Source organism: Haliotis cracherodii, unplaced genomic scaffold (assembly GCF_022045235.1).
Source record: "Haliotis cracherodii isolate W230 unplaced genomic scaffold, xgHalCrac1.p SCAF_1, whole genome shotgun sequence".
NCBI classification, from domain to species: domain Eukaryota; kingdom Metazoa; phylum Mollusca; class Gastropoda; order Lepetellida; family Haliotidae; genus Haliotis; species Haliotis cracherodii.
This window is the reverse complement of record NW_027266264.1, coordinates 6,055,966-6,080,375: the sequence shown is the minus strand read 5'-3', so window position 1 is coordinate 6,080,375 and position 24,410 is coordinate 6,055,966. Positions and strand designations below refer to the sequence as shown.

The 24,410-nt window shown below is 42.7% G+C and overlaps 1 protein-coding gene across 1 annotated transcript; it reads left to right on the top strand.

Moving 5' to 3' along the window:
* The first annotated feature begins 447 nt into the window (after positions 1-447).
* On the top strand, positions 448-24,122 carry LOC139471766 (phosphatidylinositol 3-kinase catalytic subunit type 3-like). Its single transcript, XM_071254258.1, has 23 exons — positions 448-531; positions 3,077-3,265; positions 5,530-5,673; positions 6,831-6,954; positions 7,938-8,120; positions 9,794-9,865; positions 10,620-10,724; positions 12,004-12,096; positions 12,479-12,664; positions 15,423-15,568; positions 15,875-15,986; positions 16,289-16,356; positions 17,574-17,679; positions 18,630-18,746; positions 19,741-19,878; positions 20,138-20,266; positions 20,420-20,489; positions 21,124-21,273; positions 21,742-21,816; positions 22,196-22,364; positions 22,576-22,666; positions 23,398-23,523; positions 23,827-24,122. Exons 1-23 carry the CDS (start codon positions 461-463, stop codon positions 23,839-23,841), a joined length of 2,679 nt encoding a protein of 892 aa, XP_071110359.1. The 5' UTR covers positions 448-460; the 3' UTR covers positions 23,842-24,122.
* Positions 24,123-24,410: the final 288 nt, after the last annotated feature.

The following is a 24,410-nucleotide window of genomic DNA, read 5'->3' as shown; positions in this document are numbered from 1 at the left end:
TTGGATGGAGATATCAATAGAAGGAATGGTATCGTTTGCGTCTAGTCATGGTTCCTGGTATGAGACTTTTTAATATGGGAATCGTTTTGATTCCGTGTCGTTTAATGTATTATCATGTGTTCAACTGTTATTTTTAATACGAAAAACAACAACATACAAATCTTTTTTTTTTCGAGGATACTGACACTGAGTTTAATGAAAATAGATCTATATAGAAAATAATATTGTTTATTTTTTTAATTATTTTATTTTTCTCTCTATTCGTTAAATGAACGCAGGTGAGTAGTATATATGATGGTAAAAAGACGATAGTTGCCAAGTATTATTGTCGTGGAATTATATGCATTAAAATATTATATATCCGTTTCCGAACGTTTGGGAAGGGGAATCCCCGAAAGTTCGCCAACTGCAGTATCACAGAGTTACCTCCCCTTGTCAACAGTGGATTTCCGGAATAACTATGGGGGAGTCGAGTGGCAGATTCTGCTATGTTTACAGTTGTGATGTAGATGTGAATGTTGAAATCAAAATGTAAGTCATAACTTATATTCTATCAAGACATGTAGCATGTTCCGTAGGGGCATTTATGTGTAATCAATCTTTCGGTGTTACCCAATGATGACTTGTCACAGGCTCAGTTTGACGTTCACTTTTCTCTAGATCTACATGCTTACAGACAAATTATCAGATATACTTTCTTTATACTGTCTGCATTAAACATGTCAGTCAGCTTATTGTGATTTAATAACAAAATACTACAGATCGTTATTCTTAACTCATATTTTATTCCAACCATTTTGAAGATTTATTCTTCGATCTCTTGCAAATGGTGTTTGTTTTTATAGTAACTTAGTAATTAGTAACTCGTATTCACATTTATTACCTTGCTGACACTGTGTTGATGCAATGGTACTCATAATTTTTGTAAGATATTCCTATTGTTACAAAGCAAACATGCTAAATTAATGCTTCCTTCAGATGAAAGTTACAAAGCACTCACGGGTGCAAGGCTTGTTGGGAATTATATGAATAGTTCAACACCTGCTTTTGTCAACCAGGACAGTCTATCACTGGTTTCATTGCTGAACTTAGGCGTCTAGCCGATTGTTGTGAGTATGGCAGGGAGTTGGAAAACATGATCAGGGATCGTTTGGTTTGTGGGGCATTGGATGCTGCTGCTACAGGTGTGGGTACAACATATATACACCAGATGAATGTAGTAGGCTCATTGATGCTGAGTGCAGTTACTGTCACATAAGGGGACATATCAACAGGGCATGCCTCAAAATGAAGAGAGAAGAACCTTTTTTGAGAGATGTAGGGTATATCTGCTACAGCTTCCCCCAGAAAACAGAGATCACCCTATCTGCATACAAATATTTCTTCATGTACACCATGAGCCATCTACCTTTGTAAACATCCTTGACAGCAGTACCCACTACCAGACAATATTCTTCATGGAATTCCTAGAGTCAACACCTATAAAGGCAAGGGACATTGAGAAGTGGACAAACTCTGATTCAGTGCTATCACGTGTGCGCAGACTTGTAGAAGACGGATGGTCGTCAAATACTCCTGATGTCACCCTGAAACCATTCTGGGGCAGTCGGGTAGCCTAGTGGCTAAAGCGTTCGCTCGTCACGCTGAAGACCCGGGTTCGATTCCCGACATGGGTACAATGTGTGAAGCCCATTTCTGGTGTCCTCCGCCGTGATATTGCTGGAATATTGCTAAAAGCGGCGTAAAACCATACTCACTCACTCACACTTAAACCATTCTACACTCGACCTGATGAGAATGTTCAAGGCTCCATATCACCCAGGATCAAACAGTCTAGCTAAATGTACAGCCCAAACCTTGGAGGAAGGTCGGAAACAGATGAAGGGTGGAACTGTGTGTTCCAAAGTATCACACTTTCTCTTCAGGTACAGAACATTACCAGATACTACTAATGACAAAAACGCCAGCAGATACTGTCTGAAGGTGACCCTGTATGTGGCACCAACTTTGGTTGTGGTTAGCAAGGATACCAGGGACTATTGTCAAGATCTCAAGTTGCATGTGTGAAGTTGAACTCCCTGACAGCCGTGTCATTCGGAAACACTTTGTTCAGAAGTCACCGCGCCTGTAATCACTCCCCACCATGTGTCAATAGGTGGTAGTGATAATCAAGCCCGGTCTCAACGAACAAGAAATGGGCAGAACCCTCACTGCTACCCAGCGTTAGATATTGGCAGAAGTCCTATAGTCCTTGCCAAACTGCCCAATAGTCAAGGTATCCATATGACTAGTAGAAATCTTCAAGGGTTTTGCTATATGTTATCATAATAAGGACAAGTGGATTAAAACTGTTAAGTTTCTATCACTGCTACTCCAGTGAAAGCAGAGAATACCAGTCTTCAGAGACACTGAGAGTATCGACCAGAACAGCAAAAGCTCCAATTAGTCTGGATCTGTACACTTGGCAGTTCGTGTGAACAAATTAGTAGACAAATACTAGTAGATATACGATCAGTTGAACATGAATGTTGAACTCTAGTCATCGACACTTATGATTCAGATCTCAAAGGACTATATGATGTATGTCATCTAGATTTTTCACTTGTTTTGTTTTGTTTCATTGTCCAAAAATAAGCCCATGATAGAAACTAATATTAATCCATGTAGGGGGAATGTTACATGGTAAACATTGTAAACAAAAACTCATAATAGGTTTTACTTTAAAAGTAAAACCTCTTAATAGGTTTTACTTTGAAAGTAAAACCTCTTGATAGGTTTTACTTTGAAAATAAAACCTCACAATAGGTTTTAATGCCTATAGAAAGGACTCTCTTACTTAATAGAGATCCCAATGAATAGGTTTATAAGTTAGATATAACACTTCCCCTCAGGTTTTTATGATATTTAAAACCCTAAATTTTGGGATTAGACCTCGGGGCTGACGCCTCTCGTTTATTTCCCATGGGTGCAGGTTTTAGGTATCATAAAAACCCTCAGACATGCTTTATCCTACACTTGAACTATTTATGTGACTAGATAGAATTTCAAGTAACAATTACAAGCTGCATGGTTTCAGTGGCACACTCGAGGGTCTGCGAGACAGACCGAGCTACAAGGAGTTGCTGGAGGATCCTATGCTGAAGTTTTCTGGGGCGTATCAGGAAGGATGCTCCGACATCTATGTGACCTGCCAGGTGTGTGCCGATGGCCGACCCCTCGCCCTGCCCGTCTCCACCTCCTACAAGGCCTTCAGTACACGCTGGAAGTAAGTAACTATACCCTGCCCGTCTCCACCTCCTACAAGGCCTTCAGTACACACTGGAAGTAAGTAACTATACCCTGCCCGTCTCCACCTCCTACAAGGCCTTCAGTACACGCTGGAAGTAAGTAACTATACCCTGCCCGTCTCCACCTCCTACAAGGCCTTCAGTACATGCTGGAAGTAAGTAACTATACCCTGCCCGTCTCCACCTCCTACAAGGCCTTCAGTACATGCAGGAAGTAAGTAACTATACCCTGCCTGTCTCCACCTCCTACAAGGCCTTCAGTACATGCAGGAAGTAAGTAACTATACCCTGTCTGTCTCCACCTCCTACAAGGCCTTCAGTACATGCTGGAAGTAAGTAACTATACCCTGCCTGTCTCCACCTCCTACAAGGCCTTCAGTACATGCAGGAAGTAAGTAACTATACCCTGTCTGTCTCCACCTCCTACAAGGCCTTCAGTACACGCTGGAAGTAAGTAACTATACCCTGTCTGTCTCCACCTCTTACAAGGCCTTCAGTACACGCTGGAAGTAAGTAACTATACCCTGCCCGTCTCCACCTCCTACAAGGCCTTCAGTACACACTGGAAGTAAGTAACTATACCCTGTCTGTCTCCACCTCCTGCAAGGCCTTCAGTACACGCTGGAAGTAAGTAACTATACCCTGTCTGTCTCCACCTCCTACAAGGCCTTCAGTACACACTGGAAGTAAGTAACTATACCCTGCCCGTCTCCACCTCCTGCAAGGCCTTCAGTACACGCTGGAAGTAAGTAACTATACCCTGCCCGTCTCCACCTCCTGCAAGGCCTTCAGTACACGCTGGAAGTAGGTAACTATACCCTGCCTGTCTCCACCTCCTGCAAGGCCTTCAGTACATGCTGGAAGTAAGTAACTATACCCTGCCCGTCTCCACCTCCTACAAGGCCTTCAGTACACGCTGGAAGTAAGTAACTAGACCCTGTCCGTCTCCACCTCCTACAAGGCCTTCAGTACATGCAGGAAGTAAGTAACTATACCCTGCCTGTCTCCACCTCCTACAAGGCCTTCAGTACATGCTGGAAGTAAGTAACTAGACCCTGTCTGTCTCCACCTCCTACAAGGCCTTCAGTACATGCTGGAAGTAAGTAACTATACCCTGCCTGTCTCCACCTCCTACATGGCCTTCAGTACATGCAGGAAGTAAGTAACTAGACCCTGTCTGTCTCCACCTCCTACAAGGCCTTCAGTACATGCTGGAAGTAAGTAACTATACCCTGCCTGTCTCCACCTCCTACATGGCCTTCAGTACATGCTGGAAGTAAGTAACTATACCCTGCCTGTCTCCACCTCCTACAAGGCCTTCAGTACATGCTGGAAGTAAGTAACTATACCCTGCCTGTCTCCACCTCCTGCAAGGCCTTCAGTACATGCTGGAAGTAAGTAACTATACCCTGCCTGTCTCCACCTCCTACAAGGCCTTCAGTACACGCTGGAAGTAAGTAACTAGACCCTGTCTGTCTCCACCTCTTACAAGGCCTTCAGTACACGCTGGAAGTAAGTAACTAGACCCTGTCCGTCTCCACCTCCTACAAGGCCTTCAGTACACGCTGGAAGTAAGTAACTATTCTGCACAAACAGCACTGTAACCATGCTTCTGTTTGGAGAACTGAAGACATGAAAGAGGCTTGCATGTTTATGGTAAATAAGAATACAAATATTTTATATTAAAGGGATTTTTAGAAAGTATTGTACATTGTCGGTTAGTTCAAATAAATAAAATGAATGATATAAAGTGTCTTTTTCAGTGACAAACAGACAATGTCAAAGGTTTTGCATTGCATTCCTATTCAGCCGGAAACTAAAATAAATATATTTTGTAAACTTTGTGAAACTTTGGGTAATGATGAGCAAGTGAGTAGTGATGGGACCATGTGTCTGGTCAGGTAGCCTAGTGGTTAAAGCGTTCACTCGTCATGCCTAAGACCCGGGTTCGATTCCCGACATGGGTACATTGTGTGAAGTCCATTTCTGGTGTCCCCCGCCGTGATATTGCTGGAATATTGCTAAAAGCGGTGTAAAACCATACTCACTCGCTCACTCATACAGGAAGGAATATAATCATACAATGAAATAGTCGCTGACGCGTGACAATACATATTCCATTAGGTAACTCCAGTAACAACATGATGAAATCTCTTCATTTGTGCAGTGGTATTGATTCTTAGTGTGACTGAATAATTACTAGTTATCAGATTTCCTAACCATGCATATTGTTTACTTTCAGTTGGAATGAGTGGATTCAGCTGCCAGTGAAATTCAGTGATCTTCCCAGAAATGCCTTCCTAGCACTGACCGTCTGGGACATTTATGGCACAAACAAGGCTCACCCTGTGGGTGGGACGACCATCTCCCTGTTCGGGAAGAGAGGGTAAGATAAACATGTCTCAATCTCATTGAAATCAGAACTTAGTTCTCGCCTCCGCTAAACAAAAATCTGAGGACATCCCATTATAGGTCACGTCAGAACGACCTTTCATCCGACCAATCAGAGCGTCGCTTGCCAGATCAGGAAAGTGACAGTCGGAATTTGTTTTCTAACCATGCAACCTCGAAGGGGTAATCGAACGACAGTTACATGCTTTACGACTGAATCCATACAATCTAGGACCTCTTTCAGTCATTCCAAAATGTTCTTTTGTTCAGTTTTCAAATATTTAATCTAGAATTTGTTGAAATATGTTTCGAAGCTTAGTCGCCAGTTTGAAACTAGTGCCGTAAAGCAGGAGAAAGCTACCTTCTGATTGGCTGATGTTGACTTCTTGTCAGTCAATCCATTGGTCGGACAAAGTTCCCGAAAGGTCAGTCTGACGTGACCCATAATGGGGTGTCTTCAGATCTTTGTTTAGCGGTAGTGAGAACTGAGATCTGATGTTAATGAGATTGAACATATCATCACCATCAGACAGCTTTTAGGCCTGGGATGACATCACTATAGGGGAGGTGTCTGGCCTGGGGCAGTTCAAACTGGATACTACTACCTAACCTTCACTCACATGGGTATTCATTTAATATCGATATGCCTCATTACAAATGACAGTAAATATGCTGACTCATCATGCTTTTAATGTACCCTTAATGTTGAGCGCCAGGCAGGGTAACAAGAAGTACTGTCTTTTAACATCTTTTGGTATGAGATAAAACCACTGAACTTCCACTGAGGCGGTATGTACGTGATTAAAAAGATGACCCGCCAGATCCATACCTTTGATATCAAGTGGGTGGGTTAGAACATTGCCCTGAGAAATAACATTAAAATTTGCTGTGCAGAGTTGCACCCCTTGGGCATGTCAGAACTCTATAATCATTGGATCGAATCCCGGTTCGCCCCAATTATGTTTCTAGGCTTGTCAGCACCATACCCATGCTCATGGGTTTTACCAAAGTGGTAAACGTCTCGGACCTGTCTCACTTCAGGCTTTCCTCCCACACTAAACTGACACACCATGATATAACTGGAACACTATTCAAAGCGGCGTTTAAACCAACTCACTCACTTAAAAACCTTGATGGTGTGATTGTTTGTAGGACATTCCGCCAGGGCATGCATGACTTGAAGGTGTGGCCGAAGGTGGTGGCCGACATATCCTCCAAGATGACCACACTAGGGAAGACCAAAGACGCCAATGATCAGATGAGTCGACTGGCTAAAGTAAGCACTTCTTTGTCTACTTTATTTTGGAACATGTTTGTTATAGGGGGTACTCGATAGTTGTCTTGTGCATTTAGAACAAAAGTAATTGGTTACACTAAGTTATCAACATTGAAAGAATCATGAATGCAATGAAGATTGAAGAGAGACTGAAACAGTGGCATGGTTCTGATGAGTTGGATTTGAAAATAGGCATCATTCTTAAATCCATGTGGACAAACTTATGCTGGATAGTTCTTTTCAGACACTTATCTGAAGGTCAAAGACTTTGTAAAATTGCATCAAACAATTACCCTGTAGCATAATTCAAGAAATTGAACGTGGTGAAAGATACCGTATTCGACGTAATAAGCGCCCACTGTGATATTTTTTAATATATTGGCTAGTGAACAATCCCAATAAGCACCCCTTCCGATTGATCAATGTACACAAGACTTATTTATTCGTGTATAATACATTTCGTTGTTTATGCTGACAGCCTGAAATGTTTACGTATGACAGACATATATATCCAGAATTTAATTGGCCATAATTAATGGTGCATATAACACACGAGTGTGTATTATACATGAATAAATAAGTCTTGTGTACACTGATCAATCAGAAGGGGTGCTGATTAGGATTGTTCACTGGCAAATATATTAGCAAATATCGCCATAGGCGCTTATTAGAGCGGGGCGCTTATTACGTCGAATACGGTAATCAACATTATGCCATCATGGTGCCGTGCATGTTTTGGCCAACATGGTGGACACACCAGATATTGATCTACACAGACGGAATTATTATTACAGACATTTATTGTGATTACACCTCCACTTTCATGTCATCAGTTTCCTTATTTTTGTCGGTCATTTATTTGTACTGCACATGCCCCAAATGATGAATGCACTGGATCAGAGTCTGTAGCTGTGATGTGATTAAATCCTGGATTTGAATAAGCCCTGTCAGTGTTGTGAGATATGTACTGGATGACTTGTCAGCTGAGCAAGAGACATCGAGATGGGCACATGGTGAAGGTGGACTGGTTGGATCGGCTGACGTTCCGGGAGATCGAGATGATCAACGAGAGGCAGAAGAGGGACTCCAACTTCATGTATCTCATGATTGAGTTCCCTTTTGTCCACTACGAAAATACACAGTTCTCAGTCGTCTACTTCGAAAAGGTACGATCTTAGGATTACGTATCTGTTTTGGATGACAAAGTAACATACAAGTGTGCATCAATGCAATCCCTTGTGTACCCATACCCTCTCACAACTGTTCTTATATAATTCAGAGCAAGTTTATGACACTTGATACTACATATGTCAAATTAGATGTTGATTGTGTGCATTAAAGTATAATCATCTAACAAGTCGTAAACACTCTTAATAATATGGATATATTACAACATTTATATGTTGGTTGTCTGAAGTAAAGAATGTTCATACCATAGTCAATTCTTCCCTCCAGATTTCCAATTTCAAAGATGAATTTCTTAAAACACCAATCACATCAATTAGTTTATCCTCATAAATAAGGTTCATGATATTGGATGAAGTACTGCCTATGTGACTTAAAACTCGATTTCACTCACCCATTCAGGTGTAGCAATAGTTTTAACATTTAAACTCAGCTAGGTACTCCATGTTCAAATGATTCTTAATATTCCAGACTCCTTGTAGCAGTGTGTTTTCTCTGCTCCCGCTAAGTGTCACCCACTAACAATGACTGTCGACTGCTGAAGAGACTTAAATGAGGACTTCTCCATCTCTGTCTTGCAGGAAACCTCACTTATACAATTCATAGAGAATATCTGGCATTTCTTGGCATTTGACATGGTTTTCTCATGAACTGATCAAGTGACCTGCAAAAATTAAATCTTTACGACTGGTGAAAATGTTCTGATATTGGGAATGAAATATTGATTTTACATTTGCAAATAAGTATTATACTTCATCATTAAATTCATACCTCATGCAACTAATTAATTAGTATGTTAGTCATATCTTATAAACCCATATTGATTGGACCAAATAAGAACCTTTTGAAGCCTACAGGTCAAGTTGACACTGATCTGAAAGGGACCCGTGGCTTGTACAGAGGTTATGTAAGAGCTTGGGGGTGAAGGTGTGTTTAACCTAGCTGTCACCCCACACCAGTGGCAGTGAATGACTCCATAAGCTGAACACTTCTTCAGTCTTCATACTGACATGGGTCAGTCCACTGGTAACTGAAGGGCTGGAGTACTTTGCCCTGTTAAACATGATACTCTGTGTCATTGTTTTACAGTTTACAGTCATATGCTCATGTCCTATATCCTTACAAACAATGTACAATGCAGGTTGTGTGAACAATTTGACATGATGCAGTTTTATCGTATGCAAGATCCTATTTTCATCTTGAGAAAAGTGCTGGTAAATTTATGTACTAGGTATACAACGTTAATATTACATTATGGAGGAGAAAATAGTATTTAGTAGAACTTGGCAAACCAAGTTTCCTGTTATATATATATTTTAACAGGTTTGTTGAAGTTGGTATTGAATAAAAAACAAGTTCTTGGACTATGACTTATTTTGATTGTATGGGGACATTACTGCAAAAATTCTTACGCCAATGTTATTCTAGCTTGAGATTTTTTAAGAATCTACACCAAAACTCTGCCATACCTTTATCATAATTAATCACTGAAATAGTGAACTGTTTCACTTTCCTTTGAGGTATATATTTTCTAACTCAGTATTCAGGAGGTACTACAGAAGTCGAGATTAATCAGTAGTGCTCAGTACGAGTGCTGCCAGACTGTTGTGTACCAGTCCAGCCAGGTTACTGCATGTCTGTCATGTAATTGCAGGATGCGGACAGACCATTCGAGTTTCGAACACAAGCAGAGATTGTCACAGTACCAGATCCAGAGATTCTTATGGTAAATATGATACCCAGTGAAACCCTCCCTAACATCTACCTGACATCAAGTCCATAATACTTGGGGTATGCTTGACATACTATGGTGGACGGTTAGTGCGTCGACGCATCACACTGAACAGTTCGATTCTCCACATGGGTACAATGTGTGGAGCCCATTTCTGGTGTCCCAAGCCATGATATTGCTGGAATATTGCTAAAAGTGGCACTCGCTCATTCACTAAATAGATAGTTAGTCTTGTCAGACAATGCAAGTAGACTGTATATTGTACAATGTTCATTGTGTATGATTCATGCAAGGTTTGTGACATACAGATTTTGAATAGTAACTCATGATAGATACACTCACACTTATGTTTGTGACCATTCAGGAAATTATTTATCAGGAAAAGCTGTCCTGGCATGTTTCATATGTTGCATCCCACCAAATACAACATAATTAGTGTCTTCTACTGAAAACTGGTGTGCCCCAGTTGTCTAAGGTGCCACAATTTGCTGTTCAGAGTTGCCTCCCTTAGGGGTGCCAGAACCCTATGATTGTGGGATTGTATCCCAGATTCGCAATAATTGTCCTAGGTTTGTCAGCACTATCTTTGTCAGCACTATCTTGACATGTCCATGTTCATGGGCTTCACTGAACTGGTAAGTGTCTAAGACCTGCATCACTTCAGGGTTTCCTCTCGCATCAAGCAGACATACAACTGAAATACTAAACCCAACTCACTCACTCACTCACTCAACTACAACTGTTGCAGGAGAACCTGGTAGAGAGCAAGCACCACAAGCTGGCCAGGAGTCTGAGGAGCGGCCCCACCGACCGTGACATGAAGCCAGACGCCAAGACAAGGGACCATCTCAATGTTAGTGTTTAGAGTGTAGTCTAGGTTGTTTCACATACACAAGGGAGAGCATTGAGTGAACGTGTTGCCAAGACAAGGGACTATCTCAATGTAAGTGTTTAGAGTGTAGTCTAGGTTGTTTCACATACTAAAGGGAGAGCATTGAGTGAACGTGTTGCTAAGACAAGGGTCCATCATCTCAATGTAAGTGTTTAGAGTGTAGTCTAGGTTGTTTCACATACACAAGGGAGAGCATTGAGTGAACGTGTTGCTAAGACAAGGGACCATCTCAGTGTGAGTGTTTAGAGTGTACTCAAGGTTGTTTCACATACACAAGGGAGAGCATTGAGTGAACGTGTTGCTAAGACAAGGGACCATCTCAATGTACGTCTTTACAGCGTTGTCACGTCACAGTTTGTTTCATATACACAAGGGAGAGCATGAAGTGAACGTGTTGCTAAGACAAGGGACCATCTCAGTATTGGTCATAACAGCTCTGTCTCATCAAGATTGTTGTCATCTGGGTGTACTTCACTATATCACTGACCTGTTGGGATTCCTGCGTAGAATTGAACCGGTGCTTGTCATCGGGGGCGACACAATGGATAAGGTGGTCAGGCTCAGTCATTTGGTTGATTGTTTGTCATCACAGCCTGACAGTGTTGGACTTTGCACATGATGTAAAAATATGGTTTGTGTGGTCCAGACTCAATTATTTCCTGGCCGTGTCATATAGCTGGAATACTGCTGAGTGCTGAGTGTGGCGTTAGGAATTCAGTGAATGCATTGCTACACTTGTCAGTATAAAGCCATATTATCATCACTGGATTGCAAAGAAAACTTGGAATCCGGTTGTTGCATACAAGAAGTTACTTGTTCGTCTGAGCAATACTATTTACTGCAACTCCTGAGCTATATGGACTGAGTTTGCTATAGGTGACTGCTTCACCTGAGCTATATGGACTGAGTTTGGTGTGTCTGACTGCTTCATTATATCTGGAAAAGGAAATCAGCACAAATCTCATTTAGCCAAATATGCTGGAACTTTAATATAGACTTGGAACAGTCATTGTGTTAGTAGGTCCAAGACATTTGACAGCAAGAAACATTTGTGATTTAGTTACATGTGCCTAATGCTAGTATGAGGTTAGAGAATGTCCTACTTGTGCTAGGGAATCCTTCAGTGGATTTCTGTGTATTTGTACATGCTGTCATATCTTGTATTCAAGTATGGTGAGTGTGCACATGTGAATTGTTTTCTTGTGCCTGTAAATAATAATCATGTCAACACCTTTCTCAGACCATTGTGAGCTACCCACCGACGAAGCAACTGACATCTGAGGAACAAGACTTGCTGTGGAAGTTCCGCTTCTATCTCTCCAGCCAGAAACAGGTGAGACAACCTGTCCCATAGCCTGCGAGACATGGAACACGGACTTGGTTTAATAGTGATCAGTTAACACTGAAACTGATGGGAGGCTGATGATTATTGTGAAGGCACCCCAGGCTGAAAACTCCTACAATATGTATCTCTGACACAAATTAATCTTTTTTAAGCTGCAGGAAAGGCATATGCTAGTTTTTCACAAGACCTGGTTATAAACATGAAAAAGTTTGCTAGTATGATGCCATTTGGAAGGAATGTCAGTGACAAAAATCTAGAGAATTTACACAAACCACCAGTCCAAAATGAGCTGTGGATTAGTTTGATTAACCCTGTTAGAATCTGAAATATTTTTGCAAAAATTCTCAATTATACTGATACTGCTTTTCAGGCGCTGACTAAGTTCCTGAAATGTGTGAACTGGTCCACGGCACAGGAGGCGAGGCAGGCGCTGGATCTGTTGTCCAAGTGGCAACCAATGGATGCCGAAGATGCCCTGGAGCTTCTCACACCGGCCTTCTCACACCCCACGGTCAGGAAGTACGCTGTCACCAGACTGCGGCAAGCCGATGACGAGGTAAGTGTCGGGGAACACCGACCTTCTCACACCCCACGGTCAGGAAGTACGCTGTCACCAGACTGCGGCAAGCTGATGACGAGGTAAGTGTCGGGGAACACTGGCCTTCTCACACCCCACGGTCAGGAAGTACGCTGTCACCAGACTGCGGCAAGCTGATGACGAGGTAAGTGTCAGGGAACACCAGCCTTCTCACATCCCACGGTCAGGAAGTAAGCTGTCACCAGACTGCGGCAAGCTGATGACGAGGTAAGTGTCGGGGAACACTGGCCTTCTCACACCCCACGGTCAGGAAGTACGCTGTCACCAGGCTGCGGCAAGCTGATGACGAGGTAAGTGTCGGGGAACACCGGCCTTCTCACACCCCACGGTCAGGAAGTACGCTGTCACCAGGCTGCGGCAAGCTGATGACGAGGTAAGTGTCGGGGAACACCAGCCTTCTCACACCCCACAGTCAGGAAGTACGCTGTCACCAGACTGCGGCAAGCTGATGACGAGGTAAGTGTCAGGGAACACCGGCCTTCTCACACCCCACAGTCAGGAAGTACGCTGTTACCAGGCTGCGGCAAGCTGATGACGAGGTAAGTGTCGGGGAACACCAGCCTTCTCACACCCCACAGTCAGGAAGTACGCTGTCACCAGACTGCGGCAAGCTGATGACGAGGTAAGTGTCAGGGAACACCGGCCTTCTCACATCCCACGGTCAGGAAGTACGCTGTTACCAGGCTGTGGCAAGCCGATGACGAGGTAAGTGTCGGGGAACACCGGCCTTCTCACACTCCAGAGTCAGGAAGTACGCTGTCACCAGACTGCGGCAAGCCGATGACGAGGTAAGTGTCGGGGAACACCGGCCTTCTCACACCCCACAGTCAGGAAGTACGCTGTCACCAGACTGCGGCAAGCCGATGACGAGGTAAGTGTCAGGGAACACCGACCTTCTCACACCCCACGGTCAGGAAGTACGCTGTCACCAGACTGCGGCAAGCCGATGACGAGGTAAGTGTCGGGGAACACCGACCTTCTCACCTCAACTGTCAGGAAGTACGCTGTCACCAGACTGCGGCAAGCTGATGACGAGGTAAGTGTCGGGGAACACTGGCCTTCTCACATCCCACGGTCAGGAAGTACGCTGTCACCAGACTGCGGCAAGCCGATGACGAGGTAAGTGTTGGGGAACACCAGCCTTCTCACACCCCACGGTCAGGAAGTACGCTGTCACCAGACTGCGGCAAGCCGATGACGAGGTAAGTGTTGGGGAACACCGACCTTCTCACCTCAACTGTCAGGAAGTACGCTGTCACCAGACTGCGGCAAGCCGATGACGAGGTAAGTGTCGGGGAACACTGGCCTTCTCACATCCCACAGTCAGGAAGTACGCTGTCACCAGACTGCGGCAAGCCGAAGACGAGGTAAGTGTCGGGGAACACCGGCCTTCTCACACCCCTCTGTCAGGAAGTATGCTGTCACCAGGCTGCGGCAAGCCGATGACGAGGTAAGTGTCGGGGAACACCGGCCTTCTCACACCCCTCTGTCAGGAAGTACGCTGTCACCAGACTGCGGCAAGCCGATGACGAGGTAAGTGTCGGGGAACACCAGCCTTCTCACACCCCACGGTCAGGAACGGTGTTTTGATTGACCTCAGATTGACCCTGTGTATGTTTGTCTCACACTTACTCTGTGTATGTTTGTCTGTGTATGTTTGTCTGTGTATGTTTGTCTCAACACAGACTGACCTGTGTATGTTTGTTGTCTGTGTATGTTTGTCTGTGTATGGGACCGCCACTGTGGTCTAGTTGTAGAGCGTCCACCTGGAGAGCGGAACGTCTGGGGTTTGATCCCAGGCCGCATCATACCAAAATACGTTAAAAGACGGTACTTATTGTTACCCTGTCTGGTGCTTGGCATTAAGGGACTAAAACAAGGACTGGTCGGCTCAGAGTCAGTATACTTTGTCTGAAAGGGGTATTCATGTTAAATTGTGGCCTGGTATATCAGTGTGCTAGCACTAAAAATGTTTGTCTGTGTATGTTTGTCTCTAAGAGACTGACCTGTGTATGTTTGTCTGTGTATGTTTGTCTGTGTATGTTTGTCTCAACACAGACTGACCTGTGTATGTTTGTCTGTGTATGTTTGTCTGTGTATGTTTGTCTGTGTATGTTTGTCTGGGTATGTTTGTCTCAACACAGACTGACCTGTGTATGTTTGTCTGTGTATGTTTGTCTCAAAGAGACTGACCTGTGTATGTTTGTCTCACAGAGACTGACTCTGTGTATGTTTGTCTGTGTATGTTTGTCTGAACGCAGACTGACTCTGTGTATGTTTGTCTGAACACAGACTGACTCTGTGTATGTTTGTCTGTGTATGTTTGTCTGAACACAGACTGACCTGTGTATGTTTGTCTGAACACAGACTGACTCTGTGTATGTTTGTCTGTGTATGTTTGTCTGAACACAGACTGACCTGTGTATGTTTGTCTGGGTATGTTTGTCTAAACACAGACTGACCTGTGTATGTTTGTCTGGGTATGTTTGTCTGAACACAGACTGACCTGTGTATGTTTGTCTGTGTATGTTTGTCTGAACACAGACTGACCTGTGTATGTTTGTCTGGGTATGTTTGTCTGAACACAGACTGACCTGTGTATGTTTGTCTGGGTATGTTTGTCTGAACACAGACTGACCTGTGTATGTTTGTCTGTGTATGTTTGTCTGTGTATGTTTCTCTCAACACAGACTGACCTGTGTATGTTTGTACCTAGGATCTGCTGCTGTACCTACTCCAGCTTGTCCAAGCACTCAAGTACGAGAACTTCGACGAGATAAAGGAGGGCATGGATACTCCCCCGCCACAGAGAGAGTCAGCCCCCTCTCCAGAAACACCTTCCAGCTCCTCAGAAAAAGAAAGGTCAGTTACTAGAGGAAGTGCATGGCCTGGTGATGCATTAGTTAGATGTGACACATACCTCTCTATAAAGGTGAGATGACACAGTGTATTGACTCTTGTTTTATTCCCTTAATGTCGAGCACCAGGCAGATGCAACACAGAGTGTTTTAAGTACTGTATCAGGATACAAGTATGGATCTATAACTCCAGCCAATCAAATGACGATCTCTCACTGGACAAGATACTCCAGCGTTAAATATTAATTAATGAACTACTAGTTTCAACATTTCTTGTTGTTGATGAATGAGTTGTAATGTTTTTGTTTAGTCGATCTATGAGCACATTATCGAGGGCGTCTTCCCATGATTCCATCCTCGACGCCCTGGGAACATCCCCGCCTGGGAAGGAAGAAACTCCCGAGAACAAGCTTGCTAAGGAGGTGAGTTGTCTCCCTTATGACTCAGATGGAACTGGTTTTGTTTGTTGTTTAGTGCTGCCCTCAGCAATCCTCCAGCTATATGATGGCTGTCGGTAAATAATCAAGTCAATCCAGTGATTGACATCCCGAGCATCTATCTATGCAATTGGGATACGTTGGCATGTATCAGTGAGCGTGACCACCTGATCCCGTTAGTCGTCTCTTACAACATGTATGGATTGCTGAGGACCGATTCTGTACGGGTTAAGCAACAGACAAACAAACAACATCATACATCTATACACCAATCTTCTTTATTGCAGATGGATCTTGCCACCTTTCTCATATGGAAAGCATGTAACAATTCAACTATTGCCAACTATTTCTACTGGTGAGTAATGTAACCTCATTTACAGGACTGATACCTACACATATGAATCGTTCTGTATACACTCTTTTGGGACCATTTTATAACAATGTTATGTCTCATTATTAAGGCAGTTTGATAGCCAAGTTGGAATCAAGTAAGATGACCTACAATTTGAAAATCTGGTCATGAATAAACATCAAGTAACAGTAGCAGATGTATCCAGGATTCCAAACTAAGTGCCCTTAGAAAGCAATTTACTCAATAGATCAGTGAAAGTCACTTCTACACAGCCATAACATTTGTTATAATTCTTGTGAATACCCTACCTCTATTACATCATAGCCATAACATCTGTTATAATTCTTGTGAATACCCTACCTCTATTACATCATTGCCATAACATTTGTTATAATTCTTGTGAATACCCTACCTCTATTACATCATTGCCATAACATCTGTTATAATTCTTGTGAATACTCTACCTCTATTACATCATAGCCATAACATTTGTTATTACTGTATACATTTATTATTCTAATTCTGGACGTTTTGTTGACATTTGCTGTAGATTTAGTGAATATTGTTTACTGCAGTATTCCAGCTATGTCACAGCAGCCTGTAAACAATTAAAAAAATTAGTGATTGGTACTATCCCATGATATGTCCCTTGCTGTCTGGGTATGTCACACAGTCCAACAACTAGCATAAGTTACTGGGGACCAATTCTTACCATGAAATCACCATGGTGACAACTTTTGACTGTGTGTCTGTGCAGGTACTTGTTGGTGGAGTGTGACACTATTGACTGTGTGTCTGTGCAGGTACTTGTTGGTGGAGTGTGACAACTATTGACTGTGTGTCTGTGCAGGTACTTGTTGGTGGAGTGTGACACTATTGGCTGTGTGTCTGTGCAGGTACTTGTTGGTGGAGTGTGACACTATTGGCTGTGTGTCTGTGCAGGTACTTGTTGGTGGAGTGTGACACTATTGGCTGTGTGTCTGTGCAGGTACTTGTTGGTGGAGTGTGACAACTATTGACTGTGTGTCTGTGCAGGTACTTGTTGGTGGAGTGTGACACTATTGACTGTGTGTCTGTGCAGGTACTTGTTGGTGGAGTGTGACACTATTGACTGTGTGTCTGTGCAGGTACTTGTTGGTGGAGTGTGACAACTATTGACTGTGTGTCTGTGCAGGTACTTGTTGGTGGAGTGTGACACTATTGACTGTGTGTCTGTGCAGGTACTTGTTGGTGGAGTGTGAGGACCAGGAAGTGTCCACCAAGGACAGTGCACTGCGGGAGATGTACATCACAGTCATGAAGAGGTTCAGTAAAGCCCTCAGCAAGGTATGTCACAGATTCCTGATTCCTGAGTTAGTGAGTGAGTGTTTGAGTTGTTTCACTGTGTGGCAGTTAATGTGGGTGGATCCAGGTTTACCATTTTTTGGAAAGCCGTGATTGTGTGTCCACTGCTGTCAAGGAAAAATCCTTATTAGGGTGAAATTCAAGCCCATGATCATCAGATACTGGCAGGCCTAACTCAGCGGATAAAGTGTGGCACCATAGACAACTGACCCACTCATGCCCCTTTGGGACACATGCTTTGAACCATATTTGAGTGACATGTGACCCACCATGGGATGAGGGACTTTATGGGTGAAAAGTCACATTTTTACTTCTCATTATATATCAAGACTACTGTATCTTAGGAACACAAAAATGCAATTCACATGCTTCAATTCATATTTATTACAGAGATAAATGGCATCAAACATTTTCGATTTTATAGCTGTATATGTAATAATTGCAGATTTTAGATATAGTGTCCGATTAACTGAAAGTAGACATGTATTCTGAACGGTTTTGAATTAATATTTTTGTTACATTACGACTAACAAGATAAAAATAAGATATTTTTGTAAGTCCGCAAGGGATTTTTACTGAAGTAAGTTGACTTCTAATGTCGTTATGATGTCACAGCACCATTGTATCCTAGCACCCATAAAGTCCTCTTTTCTCCTGCTGGGTCACGTAGTATGAAAGGACAAAGTGATGCAGTCCGTGCATGTGTCACACTGAGGGGCATGGGTATGGTGGTAAGGAGCATAAATAGATGACATCTGGGATTCAAACCCAGACTAGTGAATTCTGGTCCTGCAAATCTGTGCCTCCATATCATAACAATTATCATCATGGTTTTGTTTTTTCTCATTCAACTTCACCTAATAAATTCAGCATAACGCACTTGCCCAATTCTTTGTGGATGACTTAGATGCAACGAAATGACTTTTGTGCAGGGGGGCCAGGAGTGTCGGCTGAGACGGTCAAGTCTGGCCGAGCAGCAGTTGTTCATCAGTAAGTTGGTGGACCTGGTCAAGCTGGTGGCGCGGGAGAGTGGAAACAGGAAGAAGAAGGTGTGCATAGGAAGTAGCAGCCATCTTACATTGTTCATCTGATAATTGACTACCTCTTGGTCTAGTGGTAGAGTGTCTGCCTGGAGAGCAGAAGGTCCAGGATTCAATCCTGGCCAAGACATACCAAAAGACGTTAAAAATGGTACTTCTTGTTACCCAATCTGGTGCTTGGCATTAAGGAGCTAAAGGACTTGTTACCCAACCTGGTGCTTGGCATTAAGGAGCTAAAGGACTTGTTACCCAACCTGGTGCTTGGCATTAAGGAGCTAAAGGACTGGTCGGCTTGGAGTCAGTATACTGTGTATGAGTGGGGTATTCATGTTAAACTGCGGCATGGTATCTCAGTGTGCTAGCACTATAAATCGGCATCAGTCCGGACTAGTGCAAGCAGCCACACACACACATGCATGCATGCGGCAGTCCTCATTACACACTTGCCTTGTATACAATGGTGACGTTGCCTCCATGTTTGTGTGTTCTTTAACACCACAGCTTAATGTGGGTGGCAGTCCTCATTACACACTTGCCTTGTATACAACGGTGACATTGTCTCCATGTTTGTATGTTCTTTAACACCACAGCTTAATGTGGGTGGCAGTCCTCATTACACACTTGCCTTGTATACAACGGTGACATTGTCTCCATGTTTGTGTGTTCTTTAACACCACAGCTTAATGTGGGTGGCAGTATCCCAGCTTTATGATGATGACATGAAAATAATCAAACAAACAAACAAACCAGTGATTGACTATATACAACATCCTATACTCTCGGGTATGATGATGAGCAGTCAATCAAGTCACAGGGCCTAACCACCTGATCCATGTTGCCTCGTGCAGCGAACATAGATTCATAAGGACCAATTCTTGCATGTATTCCATGCGATGGTAATTTTATTGTGCAATATTGGATTAGATGCAAATGAGTTGGCAGAGTACTTATATCTTAGCTTGCCCTTGTTGATATTCATGTTGTTATTGAATGCAATTTTCAGATTGAAAGACTTCAGGCATTGTTGCAAGATCCAGAGGTTTGCAAGAGGAACTTTGCTGAGTTTGATGTTCTTCCTTTGCCCCTTGACCCTGAGGTCAAGGTCAGGGGCATCATTCCAGACAAGGCCACATTGTTCAAGGTGAGCATGGGAACCATCCATGTTATCTTAAAACTGACATTTGGATTAAAACACTGACACACAGCAAAGATGAAACAGTACATTAAGGGACAAAAGGGAAATTTACAGATGTCCTGTTTGCTTGTTAACAATGGATGGAATAACTTAACAGTTCTCATACAGATGGGTTGTATTGGTGTTATGGGTTGTATTGGTGTTGTTGGTTGTATTGGTTGTATATATTGTATTGTTATATTGGTTATATATGGGTTGCACACAGAGTGCCATGATGCCATCCCGTCTGACATTCCGCACTGAGCAAGGGACCGATTATGTGACGATCTTCAAACATGGAGATGATCTTCGTCAGGATCAACTCATCCTGCAGATCATAACACTCATGGACCAGGTAAGTAGAGCTTCTGATGCCCCTACATTAGCTGCTAGTGTGTTGGAATACAAAAACCTGAATACTTTTTAGAATCCCACATTAAGCTGGCATGTTATAGCTGAAACTGATTTAAATCAACTACACCCAACTCACTCGGTGTGTCTGTTTCAGCTGTTGCGAAGAGAGAATCTTGATCTCAAGCTGACTCCCTACAAGGTTCTGGCAACCAGCAGTAAACATGGTGACTATGTGCTGTTGTTGACATATTGACAATAGGCCCTTGCGTACATGGGTATTGGCACTAACATCAAGTGGCCTTGGGTATTTGTTAAAGCTCAACTTTTCTCAATATTCTAATTTTTGTATTTCTGACATATTGATCTTGTTTGAATTTAGATGGCAAGATTTAGGAAATCTTATTTTCTATTGCAAAGAATTCTCTCCTAGAGAGAGCATTAACAGATATGGTAATTCGCTTATGTAACAGGACGTGGAGTCATACACAGATGATATCCTGACCATATCAGCTTGCTGACAGGATTAACCTCTTTTGGTCATGTGGAACAGGCATCCATCTGGGACCAGAGTGTGTGGTTTGAATCCCATCACAGGACTACTTGGATAGACCAGATCAAGTCCAACTTCTCAATTTGCAGACTTTCATGGTCAATGTGCAAAGACTAATGATGCTAAATAAACATATCCAAAACAATCTCATCAGGGTTGGAAAGACTTCAGCTGGATACCTCTTTTCTGGTTTTGAACATTGTTTTTAATTTTACAAATATTAGGGTAGGTTTGTTATTAGAATAAAGACAAGACATTGGCCTGTCCTTAGTAGTGTAATTATCAAGTATCCATGCTGTTTCCCCCAGGTTTTGTGCAGTTCATTGAGTCGACATCAGTAGCTGAGGTGCTGGGTACAGAGGGCACGATACAGAACTACTTCAAGAAACATGCCCCATCAGAGAATGGGCCGTACGGCATCCAGCCAGAGATCATGGATAACTATGTCAAGAGCTGTGGTGAGGAGCAGTTCATGCAGTTGTTTGTAATCATTTTGCAGTGAACTGTATAACTTCTGATAACTCATATATATCCCCGGACTTTAAGTTGACATATTCAATCAACCGTCATATACCAAATATCTGAGACACCACTCGGTTGCAGTGATAGACATCACTCATGCTACCAAGTTAAAAGACAGATGTTGCTCTATGGCTGAAATAATGCTGATGTGACGTTAAATATTTACTCACTCATCAAAAGACAGATGTGAGAAATCCCTCAGCAGGATTATCTCCCTTTCACAGGGATTGCAGAGGAATTTGTCCATCACTTGTAAACAGACGAAGGTAGAACAGTTTGGTATCAGACTAGTCTCAGTATTTACTAGTCTTCTGAATGATGAATCGGCAGTCAGATTGTTTGTGTATGAATGTCCTGTCTGTTGTGGTATAGACTATCACTGTGTCAATTGTTTTCCCCTACAGCGGGCTACTGTGTTGTTACCTACCTCCTGGGAGTCGGAGACAGACATCTCGACAACCTCCTCCTCACTAAAACAGGTACATGATGTGACGCAGTATTGAGCCACACTGATTATCCTGTTCATCGTGTAACCATATCTTATAGATGAAGATGGAGTAGCATTATTTCAGCTTCCTTATTGTAATAGTGCAGTGTGTCAGTACAGGTGCTAGTACCTGCAATCATTGCACCTGTACCAAAGTTTTTTGTAGCTATATTTAATACTTATATTTAAATCTTCCCACATATGGAAATATGCAATGTTTTCGTAAATATAAAGAGATTTCATTGTTTTTGGGGGGAGTAGCTAAAATCGACATTGAATTAACATGATATGTCCTGAAGAACACCCGTACACAACAGTGACCCCCAAGAGACACGAGTAGACAGCGTTCACATGTTTCTTCTACCTATCAGGGAAGCTGTTCCACATTGACTTCGGCTACATCCTGGGCCGAGACCCGAAGCCCATGCCGCCCCCCATGAGGCTGAGCAAGGAGATGGTGGAGGCAATGGGAGGGACCAACTCTGAACACTTCTACGACTTCAAGAAGCACTGCTACACTGCCTTCCTGGCTCTCAGACGGTACACAGCTTCCTCTTGCTTCTGTCCCTTGTCCACATGGCTGCAATATATTTAAACACAAAATATTTATAACTATTCTCAATCACGTAATTTTGGATTATTTTTTTTTTTAAGAAAATATTTCTTGGACTGCCATATTAAAAGTACATATGCTGTTGCTTTGTGTAAGAAATGTCAGCCTGTTTGAGTCTATTTGATCTGATGTTGTCAGGTCCGCCAACCTCTTCCTCAACCTCTTCTCCCTGCTGGTGGACGCCAACATCCCAGACATCGCGCTGGAGCCGGACAAGACTGTCAAGAAGGTGGGTAGCCTCGTCTCAGCAGCATTGCATTCACTCCACACAGAAACTCATTTTTATTGTGCCATCTGTATTTCATGGAAGACTCTGTGATTAAACTTTATGAACAAAATATATTGATGAATGATTGTTTTTCAATACTTTTTCGTACAATGTGATTGTCATTTTCATTATGTACTGGGATGTATCTCCTGGTAATATTGCCATGTAATATAATTGTGATACCGGGATGTATCTCCTGGTAATATTGCCTTGTGATATAATTTTGATACCGGGATGTATCTCCTGGTAATATTGCCATGTAATATAATTGTGATACTGGGATGTATCTCCTGGTAATATTGCCATGTAATATAATTGTGATACTGGGATGTATCTCCTGGTAATATTGCCATGTAATATAATTGTGATACTGGGATGTATCTCCTGGTAATATTGCCATGTAATATAATTGTGATACTGGGATGTATCTCCTGGTAATATTGCCATGTGATATAATTGTGATACTGGGATGTATCTCCTGGTAATATTGCCATGTGATATAATTGCTATACTGGGATGTATCTCCTGGTAATATTGCCATGTAATATAATTGTGATACGGGGATGTATCTCCTGGTAATATTGCCATGTGATATAATTGTGATACAAGGTTGTGTTGTCTTATTTATTTGTCTTACAATCAGCTGTATGACAACTTCTACATTTACACTGTTACCACCTTGTCTATTGCAGGTGCAGGAGAAGTTTGTTCTGCACTACACTGATGAGGAGGCTGTGCACTACATGCAGAACGTCATCGACCTGAGTGTGTCTGCTGTCATGGCCGCCCTGGTAGAACAGCTACACAAGATGGCTCAGGTGGGTGGAACATATTCATTCATGTAGACTTGTTCTCTCCGAGATCATGTGAATTTTCCCTTGTTGAAGCCAGAGCTGTGGAAGTTGAACGATATGTGTAAAACATGATTATTATGCTTATTTATTTAAATCATATTTGTATTGTTTCTTGACCTTAAGGTTTTGATGTCAACATAGATTGGCTTATGTAACAGGGAGCGGTATTTACATGAGCCAGTGAGGCCTGCTTACAATTCCTTTCAAGATAAGTCGAATAAAATATGATTAAACTTAACTATTTATTTATTGACTTCTTTCTTTCAGTACTGGAGAAAATAGAAGAAGCTGATCATGAAGTGTGCAATATGCGAGTGCAATACTGAGACTGGGGATGCAGTTAACACTGTGTGAAACTGATGATGAACAAGACACCTGCTAAAGACTCCGCTGATGTAAAGATTCGGATCCCTGGACATCCTTATGTTCAGCATCTTCCCGAGGCAAGAGAGTTAACTGACTTAAAAAAGTCCAGTTTCCACCCTTGCTGAACTAAGCTGGAATTACTGAGCTCGATCGTAGCGCCATCAGTGGCTATTACCAGTTATGTCCCTTCTAAGCCTCTCCTTGGTGGCGCCAGGTCAGGACGATCTGATCGATAATCAAGATGTATATTGTGATAAAACGGGTCTTACATCGCGAAGTGCATCAAATCATGTGAGCACCTTGATTAACAACAAGGAAAATGTTGCAAAATGTCTGTTGACACCGAGTTGGTGGTGCACATGCTTTGTAAATACTGCAGTCGACCGAAATCTGCATGACAGTTTCCAAACCAGATTTCGATTTCGTTGCGTGATTGTGATTAGACTATGCAAAGACTCGTTAGTCCAGCCAAAATGTAACTCCAT